This window comes from Equus przewalskii, chromosome 6 (assembly GCF_037783145.1).
Source record: "Equus przewalskii isolate Varuska chromosome 6, EquPr2, whole genome shotgun sequence".
Lineage (NCBI taxonomy): Eukaryota > Metazoa > Chordata > Mammalia > Perissodactyla > Equidae > Equus > Equus przewalskii.
In genome coordinates this window covers 13,527,881-13,541,009 of record NC_091836.1, presented here as the reverse complement: position 1 = coordinate 13,541,009, position 13,129 = coordinate 13,527,881, and the positions used below count along the sequence as shown (strand labels likewise).

At 35.6% G+C, this 13,129-nt stretch overlaps 1 protein-coding gene across 4 annotated transcripts in view; it reads right to left on the bottom strand.

Moving 5' to 3' along the window:
• Positions 1 to 13,129, bottom strand: part of DYNC2H1 (dynein cytoplasmic 2 heavy chain 1) — a 290,676-nt gene that overhangs the window by 176,232 nt on the left and 101,315 nt on the right. For all 4 annotated transcript variants that reach the window (XM_070624815.1, XM_070624816.1, XM_070624817.1 and 1 more), the window contains 3 exons: positions 10,751 to 10,837; positions 8,164 to 8,290; positions 558 to 699 (listed from right to left, as the gene is read on the bottom strand). In XM_070624815.1, the coding sequence (XP_070480916.1) occupies positions 558 to 699; positions 8,164 to 8,290; positions 10,751 to 10,837 (356 nt within the window). The remainder of the gene's footprint in view (positions 1 to 557; positions 700 to 8,163; positions 8,291 to 10,750; positions 10,838 to 13,129) is intronic.

The following is a 13,129-nucleotide window of genomic DNA, read 5'->3' as shown; positions in this document are numbered from 1 at the left end:
AATACTTCATTAGAATGATATTATACTTGAAGGGAAGGGAATAAAATTATCTAAAATATACTCAAAAGTCCCATGACCATCCTTAATATTCAGTACATTCTTCTCCATTTGGCATCAGAAACTAATAAAAATAAAGTGAAAAAAAAAAAAAGCAAAGGAATGGAACTTAGTTAAATTATATTCCTTCTATTAAACGAATGTTTCACAACTATGATAATTTGTGAAAACCACAAAATTCAAAAGGTATTCTGGAGTGCCAACATCTCATCTAATGATATGAAATTATTATAAAAGTCAAAATAATAAAGTGTTTAACTACATTCATACGATATCAAAAATAATTCACTGGTCTCAGTTTCAAGAGAGTGATTTTAGGAATAGAAGAATCACTATAACAGGACAATTCTCAGAACATTTTTAGAATTTGGCAAATCTAAAGTAACTATGGTATCTTTTAGAGAAAATTTTCCTCATTTAAAAAAAGGAAAATGACAAAAATCAAAAGATGCACTTTTAGTATGTTGAAATTTCAAATTCATGAATAACTAAATACAAACTTTCAAGACAAGCTGACTTGATCCATTCTTCCAAACAGGTTTTTCTCAGATCCTCAGGAGCAGCAGAAAGATATGTAATAAACGCAGCAGCTAATTGAGCTCTTTTAGGAAGAGTAGTTAATTCCTCTGTTATCTCTGCAACCTAGAAAAAAGAGAGAGAGTGTGATGTACGAATATGCTCTAACATGGAAAAAAATGACATAATTCATAAACTAGAATTTTGACTACAGAAAAAAATCTTTTATTGGTTTAATGTAATAACTCACCTTGAACACAATTGTCAAAATGTAAAAATATCAACAAGACTTCAGTCCCTGCTGATACTAAAAAAATGTATGAAGTCCCAAAATACTGGTAAAGATGAACACTTTTGTCATTGATAGTTCTTAATGATTCTAATGAAAGCAGAACTTTTATCCCAATCACAGTTAAATATTGTGAATTAGCATCACTTTGTAAAATACAATTAAGATACAGAGAGCACGAAGAAAGGCACAAAACAAAGATAAAGCCCAGAGACACATTAGATAAAAGCACAGTGTGGCTAAAGCATAAGCGTGAGCAGAAAGAGCAGCAACACAGGAATAATGAAAAAGAGATGTTAGAGTTGATTGGAGGGAGGAAGATTGTCAAAGGTTTCCCATGCCATGCAAAGGAGCTTCTGTTTTAACTTGTGGTAATAATGAGCCATTGAAAGTGTTTAAACAAGGCAGTGAGTAATATAATGGAGACTGGGTTTTAGAAAGATAATTCAGCTGACAAATGAAGAATGGACCAATTAAAGGGTCAGATAGGAGACAGACAAGTTCGGAGAATTCAGGTGAAAAAAGGAAAGGGTTGGTAGTAAGGATAGAAGAAAAATATGAGGGATATTCGCAAATGAAACAAGTAAAGGTCTAAGACAACCACGTTTTTAGTTTTGATGCCTAGAAGAAAGATGCCTGATGAAAGAGAGGAAATAAGAGATTTGAGATAAGAAAAAAATATGTTAATTTAGACATGTGTTTGAGTTAAATGCAAAAATCTAAAGTGTAGTTGGAAATATGAATTTAAAAAAAACTCAGCAGTCTAGAAATAAAGTTCTGGTTAGCATCATAGTATAGGTGATATTCTTAAGACTGGATGAGATAATCTGAGAATAGTTTCAGAGAAAGGAGCTGAGGAAGGGAATATTAAAGGCAATCAAACATTACTGGAGGAGGAGATGAGGAGAATCTAGTGAGCAGGAGAATCTAACTGGTTAAAGAAATAAAACAAAAAACCAAGAGACAATACTTTAACAAAGTCAAAATAACTGAGTATTTCAAGAAGAAATAAATGGCCAACAATTTCAAATCCTATGATTACTGTTCTTCTAAAGGTAAGTTCAAAAAAATCTCTAGGAGAGAAGGGGCAGAGCAAAATCGCGGGGTGAGCTGACCCAGGATTCTCTCCCCTCCAAAACACAACAAAGGATTGGAAAAACTGAATTTCAGAGAATAAATCTAATGCCAACACATTAGAGACCTACAATGCCAAGAAGGCGGAGAACATAAACCTTGCTGTCGGCCTCGGAGGCGCTGGGACAGGTAGGAGAGAACGTCGCTCCCTCCCCTAGAGTCAGCGATCCCTGCTGCACGGGTGTGAGAAGGAGTGGGGTAGGGGCCACATGACCGGGGGATCATCCAGGACTCCTGCCATTGGTTCAGTGGAAACCTGCTGACGGGGGAAAGCTTCTGTGTATGGGGATCCCATAAACCCAGGGCCTTGGGAGACCAGAGAACAGAACTGATCTGAATCCAGATTGGCGCACGAGAATAGCAGCCCCTCCCTCACGGAAAAGTGCACTGGGCGCCACCATGTTGCCCGAAGGCAGAGAGCTCAGAACACATGGCTCTCGACCCCCATCTAGTGGCGACAGGCTGTAACTGCAACCGAATTCTACCACCATGCGAAAAAACCGCTCCTCTACCATCCAGCAATTTATAAAAGCTCCAGACCAGAAGGAAAACAATAAAAACACAGAATTAAGTCCTGAGGACTTGGAATTAGGTAAACTAAGTGATAATGAGTTCAGAGCAGATATAACCAAAAAACTCAATGAGGTAGAGAGAAAGATAGAGAAACAAGCCAATGAGTTCTGGAGTTACTTCACAAAAGAGATTGAAATTATAAAGAAGAATCAAACAGAATTACTAGAGATGAAAAACACAATGGACCAGATAAAACAGAATATGAATTCCCTGAATGCCCATGTAGACACCATAGAAGAACAAATTAACATAGTTGAAGATAGACAGGCTGAATGGTTCCAGACAGAGGAAGAAAGAGAACTAAGAATTTAAAAAAAATGAGGAAAATCTCCAAGAGATAGTGGATTCAATGAGGAGTAAGAACTTAAGAATCAAAGGAATTCTCGAGAATGTGGAAAAGGAAAATGGAGCAGAAAGTGTGCTTAACGAAATTATTGAAAAGAACTTCCCAAATCTAGGGATTGATGGAGAAATGTGTGTAGAGGAAGCTTTCAGATCTCCTAGATCTGTCAATGTAAAAAGACCTACTGCAAGGCACATAGTGGTACAATTGGCAAGAAGGAAAGATAAAGAAAGAATACTCAGGGAAGTAAAAAAAAGAAGAGAATAACCTATAAAGGATCTCATATCAGACTTTCAGCGGATTTCTCTACAGAAACCTTGCAAGCTAGGAGAGAGTGAAGTGACATATTCAAAGCTTTAAAAGATAAAAATCTTCAGCCAAGAATACTCTATCCAGCAAGAATTTCCTTCAGATATGAGGCAGAAATTAAATCTTTTCCAGACAAACAAAAGTTAAGGGAATTTGTAACTAAAAGCCCTCCACTACAAGAAATCCTCAATAAGGCTCTCATACCTGAAAAAACAAAAAAGGGAGAAAGGGGTCACAATCCACAGACTAGGGAGACCGATGGATAGAACCAGAACAGGATAGCAAATATTCAACTATAGCATTAGGGTAAAGGTAAGGAAACTACCAAAGCAAGGACGATCTTATCATTCTAACTACAAATTCATAACGCAAGTTGGAATAAGAAATGAAAATAATTATTTAGGAGGGGAAGAGCAAAGGGTCTAAATCAGTATTGGCCAAGTAAGTAAGAGACCACCAGAGAATAGACTATATTATACATGAGATTCTAAATACAAACTTCAGGGTAGACACTAAAATAAAATACAGAACAGAGTCACAAATCATAAATAAGGAAAAATCGAAGAAACCCAGCATAAGAAATTGCAGTATTAAAAGGGTAGGCTAAAGCACACAGGAAAAGAAATGCAGGAAAACAAGATAATGAGGGACAGATTGACAGCATTAAGTCCACATGCATCAATAATCACTCTCAATGTAAACGGACTGAATTCTCCAATAAAAAGACACAGAGTGGCAAAATGGATTAAAGAACAAGATCCAACAATTTCTTGCCTCCAGGAAACACACCTCAGCCCCAAGGACAAACACAGGCTCAGAGTGAAGGGGTGGAGGACAATACTTCAAGCTAATAGCAAGGAAAAAAAGCAGGTGTTGCAATTCTTTTATCAGACAAAGTGGATTTCAAAATAAGACAGGTAAAGAGAGACACAGAGGGACAACAGATAATTATCAAAGGGACACTTCATCAAGAAGAAATAACGCTTATAAATATCTATGCACCCAACACAGGAGCACCAAGATTCATAAAGCAACTATTAACAGACCTAAAGGAAGATGTTAAAAACAACACAATAATAGTAGGGGACCTCAACACCCCACTCACATCAATTGACAGAGCATCCAGATGAAAATCAACAAGGAAATAGTGGAGCTAAATGAAAAACTAAAACAATTGGACTTAATAGACATACATAGATCACTTCACCCTAAAACAGCTGAATACACATTCTTCTCAAGTGCACATGGAACATTCTCAAGGATAGACCATGTGTTGGGAAACAAGGCAAGCCTCTACAAATTTAAAAAAATTGAAATAATAACAAGCATCTTCTCCGATCATAATACTATAAGGCTAGAAATTAATTACAAGAAAAAGGCTGAGAAAGGCACAAAGATGTGGAGACTAAACAACACACAATTGAACAAGCAATGGATCATTGAAGAAATTAAAGAAGAAATAAAAAACTACCGGGAAACAAATGAAAATGATAGCATGCCATACCAACTCATATGGGATACAGCAAAAGCTGTATTAAGAGGAAAATTCATCGCAATACAGGCACATCTTAAAAAACAAGAAAAATCCCAAATAAGCAATCTTCAACTACACCTAACTGAACTAGAGAAAAAAGAACAAATGAAGCGCAAAGTCAGCAGAAGGAGAGAAATAATAAAAATCAGAGCAGAAATAAATACTATTGAAATCAAAATGGCAGTAGAAAGGATCAATGAAACAAAGAGCTGGTTTTTTGAGAAGATAAATAAAATTGACAAACCCCTAGCCAGACTTACAAAGAAAAAAAGGGAGAAAGCTCAAACAAACAAAATCAGAAATGAAAGAGGAGAAATAACAACAGACTCTGCAGAAATGCAACAGATTATAAGAGAATACTACGAAAAATATATGCCAACAGAATGGATAACCTAGAGGAAATGGATAAATTCTTGGACTCCTACAATCTCCCAAAGCTCACTCAAGAAGAGGCAGACAATTTGAACAGACCGATCACAAGGAAAGAGATTGAAACAGCAATCAAAAACATCCCAAAGAATAAAACCCCAGGACCAGATGGCTTTCTTGGGGAATTCTACCAAACTTTCAGAAAGGATTTAATACCTATCTGTTTCAAGCTATTCCAAAAAATTAGGGAAGATGGAACACTTCCTAACACATTCTATGAGGCCAACATCACCCTGATACCAAAACCTGTCAAGGACAATACGAAAAAAGAGAACTACAGGCCAATATCACTGATGAACGTAGATGCAAAAATTCTAAACAAAATTTTGGCAACCAGAATTCAGCAATTCATCAAAAGGATCATACATCATAATCAGGTGGGATTCACACCAGGGACACAGGGATGGTTCAACATCCACAAATCAATCAACATGATACACCACATCAACAAACTGAGGAATAAAAACCACATGATCATCTCAATAGATGCAGAGAAGGCATTTGACAAGATCCAACAGCCATTTATGATAAAAACTCTGAACAAAATGGGGATAGAAGGGAACTACCTCAACATAATAAAGGCCATATATGACAAACCCATAGCCAACATCATACTCAATGGGCAAAAACTGAACACCATCCCTCTGAAAACAGGAATGAGACAAGGATGCCCTCTATCACCACTCTTATTTAACATAGTACTGGAGGTCCTGACCAGAGCAATCAGGCAAGAAAAAGAAATAAAAGGAATCCAAATAGGGAGGGAAGAAGTGAAACTCTCACTGTTTGCAGACAACATGATCTTATATATGGAAAACCCCAAAGAATCCATTGGAAAATTCTCAGAAGTAATCAACAACTACAGCAAAGTTGCAGGGTACAAAATCAATTTGCATAAATCAGTAGCATTTCTATATTCTAATAACAAACTAACCAAAAAAGAACTCAAGAACACAAAACCATTCACAATCCCAACAAAACAAATAAAATACCTTGGGGTAAATTTAACTAAGGAAGTGAAGGACCTATATAATGAAAATTACAAGGCTTTTCTGAGAGAATTAGATGACGACATAAGGAGATGGAAAGACATTCCATGTACATGGATTGGAAGAATAAATATAGTTAAAATGTCCGTTCTACCTAAAGCAATCTACAGATTCAATGCTATCCCAATCAGAATCCCAATACATTCTTTACAGAATTAGAACAAAGAATCCTAAAATTCATATGGGGCAACAAAAGACCCCGAATTTCTAAAGCAATCCTGAGCAAAAAGAACAAAACAGGAGGCAACACAATCCCTGACTTCAAAACATACTACAAAGCTACAGTAATCAAAACAGCATGGTACTGGTACAAAAACAGGTGCACAGATCAGATCAATGGGAACAGAATTGAGAGCCTAGACATAAAATCACACATCTATGGACAGCTTATCTTCAACAAAGGAGCTGAAGGTATACAATGGAGAAAAGAAAGTCTTTTCAACAAATGGTGCTGGGAAAACTGGAAAGCCACATGTAAAAGAATGAAAATTGACCATTCTTTTTCACCATTCACCAAAATAAACTCAAAATGGATCAAAGACCTAAAGCTGAGACCTGAAACCATAAGGCTTCTAGAAGAAAATGGAGGCAGTACACTCTTTGACATCAGTATTAAAAGGATCTTTTCGGACACCATGCCTTCTCAGAGAATGGAAACAATAGAAAGAATAAACAAATGGGACTTCATCAGCCTAAAGAGCTTCTTCAAGGCAAATGAAAACAGGATTGAAACAAAAAAACAACCCACCTACTGGGAAAAAATATTTGCAAGTCATATATCTGACAAAGGCTTAATATCCATAATATATAAAGAACTCTAATGACTCAACAACAAAAACTCAAACAACCCAATCAAAAAATGGGCTGCAGACATGAGCAGACATTTCTCCAAAGAAGATCTACGGATGGCCAATAGGCACATGAAAAGATGTTCATCATCGCTGATCATCAGGGAAATGCAAATCAAAACTACACTAAGATATTACCTTACAGCTATTAGAATGACAAAATATCTAAAACTAATAGTAACGAATGTTGGAGAGATTGTGGAGAAAAAGGAACCCTCATACACTGCTGGTGGGAATGCAAACTGGTGCAGCCACTATGGAAAACAGTATGGAGATTCCTCAAAAAATTAAAAATAGAACTACCATATGATCCAGCCATCCCACTACTGGGTATTTATCCAAAGAGCTTGAAGTCAGCAATCCCAAAAGTCCTATGTACCCCAATGTTCATTGCAGCATTATTTACAATAGCCAAGACTTGGAAGCAACCTAAGTGCCTATCAACAGATGATTGGATAAAGAAGATGTGGTACATATATACAATGGAGTACTACTCAGCTGCAAAACAGAACAAAATCATTCCATTTGCAATAACATGGATGGACCGTGAGGGAATTATGTTAAGTGAAATAAGCCAGATAGAGAAAGATAATCTGTGTATGACTCCACTCATATGAGGAATTTAAAAATGTGGACTAAGAACAGTTTAGTGGATACCAGGGGAAAGGTGAGGTGGGGGGTGGGCACAAAGGGTGAAGTGGTGCACCTACAACATGACTGACAAACATTAATGTACAACTGAAATTTCACAAGATTGTAACCTATCATTAACTCAATAAAAAAAAAAATCTCTAAAGAGTCCTAACTTCTCCATCAACTTATTTTCACCCCTGCCCTTCCCCTCAGCAACACAGAAAACTAAAAGAGAACAGGTTGCTTTGTCTAAAATTCACTCTTATAAGGACGATATTTTGCTTAAAGATGAATTCACATAATGGCCATTAACATCTAGATCATTTATCTTAAGCCAGTTAAAGGTAATGGATATTTCTCTTTTTAATTGTTTTTAACAAATACATTACATTATAGATTTCCGTTGCTTTAAAGGAAGCCTCTTTAAGACTTCTTGCTCTTAAACAAACCTGTGCATTCCATCTCTTGTGTTCTCTATCAAGCTGATTAATTAAGACTTCTGCAGCTTTAATTGTTTCTTGGGCTTTGCTTACTTCAGCTTCAAGTTTGGCAGCTTCTGAAGTCCTACTCTGAAATCTACGAAAACATTAAAATTTAGTTAAAGGTAAAAAGATTTAAGAGGGAGTTTATTAAATTATTGTTAGGTAGTAAAGTGAACTTTTATACGAGAATGTAATTAATGATAATACTGACAATATTTGCATCCAAAATATTAATAGAACAGACACATATACCACCACATATTTAAAGTGTAGCATTCTTACAGGGCCTTGATGCCCTACTACGTTATATACAAACTTCTCCATAGGACATTCAAGGCCTTGTCATAAGAGAGCCAATCTTTTCAGTTTGTCCAGCAAAACTATATGTCAACATCTGAAGAATTTTATATTCTCAGAAAATGCCCTGTCCTTTATCTGCTATGCCCTTCTTTAGGATGTTCCATTTGCCTAGACTGTCTTCCACCCCCTTTCTTATGCCTACCTCACCTCTCACTCTTAACTCCTTCAAACATCTATCTATGAAAAATATAAATAAAATTTGGAAACTCACCTCAAATATCCAGTTCAATATCCATATATATTTTATCCCTATATGCCCATTTGCCAAAGTTTATAACTTTCTTTTTATTTTCCTTAAAAAATACTTGTACAATTTTATGTTATTAAATATAATAGAAATATTTCAAATCATTACTTAGTCCTTCAAAAAATATGTAAATGCCTACAAAATGCCCAGGATTGTGCTAAGCATCAAAAAAAAAAAAAAAAAAAACCCACACATGGGGCTGGCCCTTTGGCACAGAGGTTAAGTTCACACGCTCTACTTTGGTGGCCTGTGGTTTGCTGGTGTGGATCCCAGGTGTGGACGTACACACCATTCATCAAGCCATGCTGTGGCAGTCATCCCACATACAAGACAGAGGAAGATGGGCACAGACATTAGCTCAGGGCTAATCTTTCTCAACACACACACACACACACACACACACACACAAAATAGCATGTCATTTAATTCTCAGAACAGCAGTTCAAAATAAGTATTCTAATTCTCATTTTACAAATATGGAAACTTAGACCCAAAAAGATTATTGCACAGGTCTCAGGAATCATCAGCAGAGGAGCTAAAACTCACATACAAGCATGTCTTATATTAAGTTCCACGTACTTTACAGTACATTTTATTGCCTGCATGCCCTATTCCTTCCTCCCCTAGACATAAAATTTTAAAAGTGAGTTGTCCAATATGGCAGCCACTAGCCACATATGGTTATTGAAATTTAAATTAGTTACAATTAAATAAATTTTAAAATTCAATTCCTCAGTCATATTACCTACATTTCAAGAGCTCAGTAGCCACATATCACTAGTGGCCACCATAGTGGATAGTGCAGGTCTTAGAACACGTCCATCATCTCATAAAGTTCCTTTGGACAGCGATGCTCTAGATCTAGAAACAGAGACTACAACTTGATTCACCTCAATAATTCTACCACATCTTGTACATAATTTTGAAATAAATATTTGCTGAATTAAATTGACTTGCATATTTCTGTACAAATTATGTTAAAAATAGCAAATGTCTCCTTAATTTTGTCAAATTAGAATTTAAAAATTGATAGACCATGCTTGTTTTTCAACTCCCTTATTCTCCATAAATATACAAGAGAATAAGATTGCCATTTACAACGTGGACTCAATTAAATCTTAATTAAGGATCACAGTAAGTAGCTACATGTTAATCAGCATTAATTCATCCTTAAAAATGACTCTAAAATGAAAAATGCCATTCTGTTTCACTTAAAATTCAAAGTTAATTCCGAAGGTTTTCATAATAATCCTTCCAAACTATTGGTAGTATAGTGATAACATACACTATATTTAATCACACATTCTCCAGTTTTCCAATCTTCACAATTTTTAAAGGAAAACGCTCCCACATTTATAAGAATTCCCATACCAATATTTTCTATCCCATACTAAACAGCAATCACAGGAACACAGAGGTACATGAAAGGTTTTAAGATTAATAACATTCATAAATGGTCTTTAAATTTGAACATAATATTTGCATGAAGGAATATTTTTTCAATATAAAAGGTACAAAGTTAAAAGGACAGAGTTTTTTAACGTGATCATGTGCCTTTCTGGAAGATTACAGAAAAGGTGGTCCTACAGCATCATCTGAAATAAAAGAGTCTATAGTCTTAAAGTCAAAATAATAAAGAAATGGGAATACCAAATGTAAATAGTCTCAGCATTAACTCATTACATTTAATTCCTCTTGCTCAATTTTCCAATGCTTAGGAATATACATAGTGATAGCCATACAAATGCAGACTTAAAATATTTTTGTTCTTATCAAAAAAATTCTTTAAAAGGATACTTTCTATATTATTTTATGCCCTTCCCCATTTTAGGGTGATAAATCACAACAATAAGTGAAAATAGTGATTATAACTAAGATTTTCAAAATTAAAAAATTAGTGGTGGTATATTTTCAAATATCCACAAGACATTTTAAAACTTTACTTACTTCTCTTTAAGTTCTGATACTTTTTGACCAACAGAATCAAGGAGCTCCTCTAGTTTCCTTTTTCTGTCTTCAGTTTTCTTCAAATTTCTAAAATTCAATTTTATAGGTTATTCACTTTTATATATCAACAAAAGCAGCAACAGCACCTTAAAATGTAACTTTGCAGTAAATAAATGACACTAAAAACTGTTAATAATTCAGTAGTTATAATACCTTTATTCAGAATTTGATTTGAAAACCATGCTAAAATTAATAGTGTATTCACTGACCTAACCACACCACTTCCAGGAGTCTACATTTAAAAACATTTGTGCATGTATATTTCTGGATAAAAACCATAGAGTAAACATATTCATTTATCTTCTATCCCTTCTGAAATTCTACCAAAATGAAACCAAGGGAATAAAGATACACATGCATAAGGATGAAAAAAAAAGTATTGCAAAGGAATAATTTTAATAAAATTTTGAAAGGTGATAACTTATATACAAGAACATAAAAGCCAAAAGTTAAATGACTGCAGGAAGAGAAGCCAAAAGAAAAATTTCAAAATGCTTAACAAATGTGGACGGCAGGTACCTCTGAAGATACTAACAGATGTAAATACAGAGGATTGTTTAACAGTCGATATTAAAAAGAGTTGGTCCTCAGAATCCCTCCTCCACTGAGAGCAGACTATCCTCTTAACACATCTCTGGAGTCAAGCTTATACTCCTCACCCACCCCCATCCATTCTTACCCATGCCCTAGGCACAAGCTATGAGGCTTCTTCTAGAGAAATGACTGACCTCCACCCTGCCAAACACCCACAAATATTGAGAGGTTGCCATCAAATGGCCAGTCCACACTGCATATTGCTGGGCATGTGTGCACTGCACAAATGAATAGGAGGGTTTGTCAAAACACAGACTGCAAGGCCTCATCCCCAGCATGTCTGATTCAGCAAGTCTGGATGGAGCTCAAAAATATGCACTTTGCACTTTGACAAAGTTCCCAAGTGATGCTGATGCTGCTGGTTTGGGGACCACACTTTGGTAACCACTGCAGTAAAATAAGGCCTTCAAAATTGTGAGATTAAACTACTTCTAGCCTAGTATTCTAAACCCAGCCCAATTAGTGATCACATATAATAGTATAAATATAGATGAATTTAGACATGAAAGATCTCAAGATATTTTTCGGCCCATATACGCTTTCTTAGGAAGCTAATGTGGAGGATGCATTCTAGAAAAATGAAGGACTCAACCAGGAAAGAAAGACAGGGGGGGCCAGCCCAGTGGCACGGCAGTTAAGTTCACATAGTCAGCTTCCGTGGCCTGGGGTTCGCCGGTCCAGATCCCAGGTCCGGACCTATGCACCACTTGTCAAGCCATGCTATGGCAGGCGTCCCACATATAAAATAGAGGAAGATGGGCACAGATGTTAGCTCAGGGCCAGTCTTCCTCAGCAAAAAGAGGAGGATTGGTGGCAGATGTGAGCTCAGGGCTAATCTTCCTCAAAAAAAAGAAAGAAAGACAGGGACTCATAATAAAAGAATACAATCAGAAAAGAGACAAAGGTAATCTCCAGAATAAGGGTGAAGAGAAGTCTCAAGATAATAGCTGTGTAAGCAGCAGGCCTAGGAAAGACCTAACCTACTTTGGAACAGGAGGACAAAAGGCTCTAGGAGGGGTAATGCTAAGAAAAAATACACTGAACCCATGCATTCCAAACGCATTTTAGGGTCTGACAAAAAGACTGTGGATAAATATGTGATATGTAAATGGAAAGAAATAATCAATTGAAAAAAATGAAGCAATTATTAATATTAAGAATAACAAAAAGGTATACAAGAAAGGAACTATACTCATAAAACGTGATACATCTGAGCTGTGAAAAATATTTACGTAGTCAAAATAATATAAACATTTAATATGATTGAACACAAAAATTACACACAATTATGTTGAAAAAATTAAGAAGTTTAGGCAGCTAAAAATCTCCTTGTCCAAAATAAGAATAGATAATGTCAAAAACTGATCAAGAAGATAATATACCTCTTAGCCTGCACATAGAACAAATGAGATAAAACACAATGTTCCCTTAACAACAGCAGACTGAAATTTTAAGCCCTAAAAGTCAATGGTTACATTTTCCCCTTACCTGCTGAGACAATGTTTTAGAAAATATATATTAAACATTTCCTAGAACTTAGAAGGAGAAAATAAATATAAAAGCCCTAAATTTCCAAAACTTACTTTTGGTATTTTAATACTATTCCTTTACAAAACTTTAGATTTTTCTAAAGGAACTTCCACCAACGTATCCTTCCAATAACACAATGATGGTAGGAAAAAAAAAATGAGTTGGTTCTATTATCCGTCTCCTTCTAATTGCTTT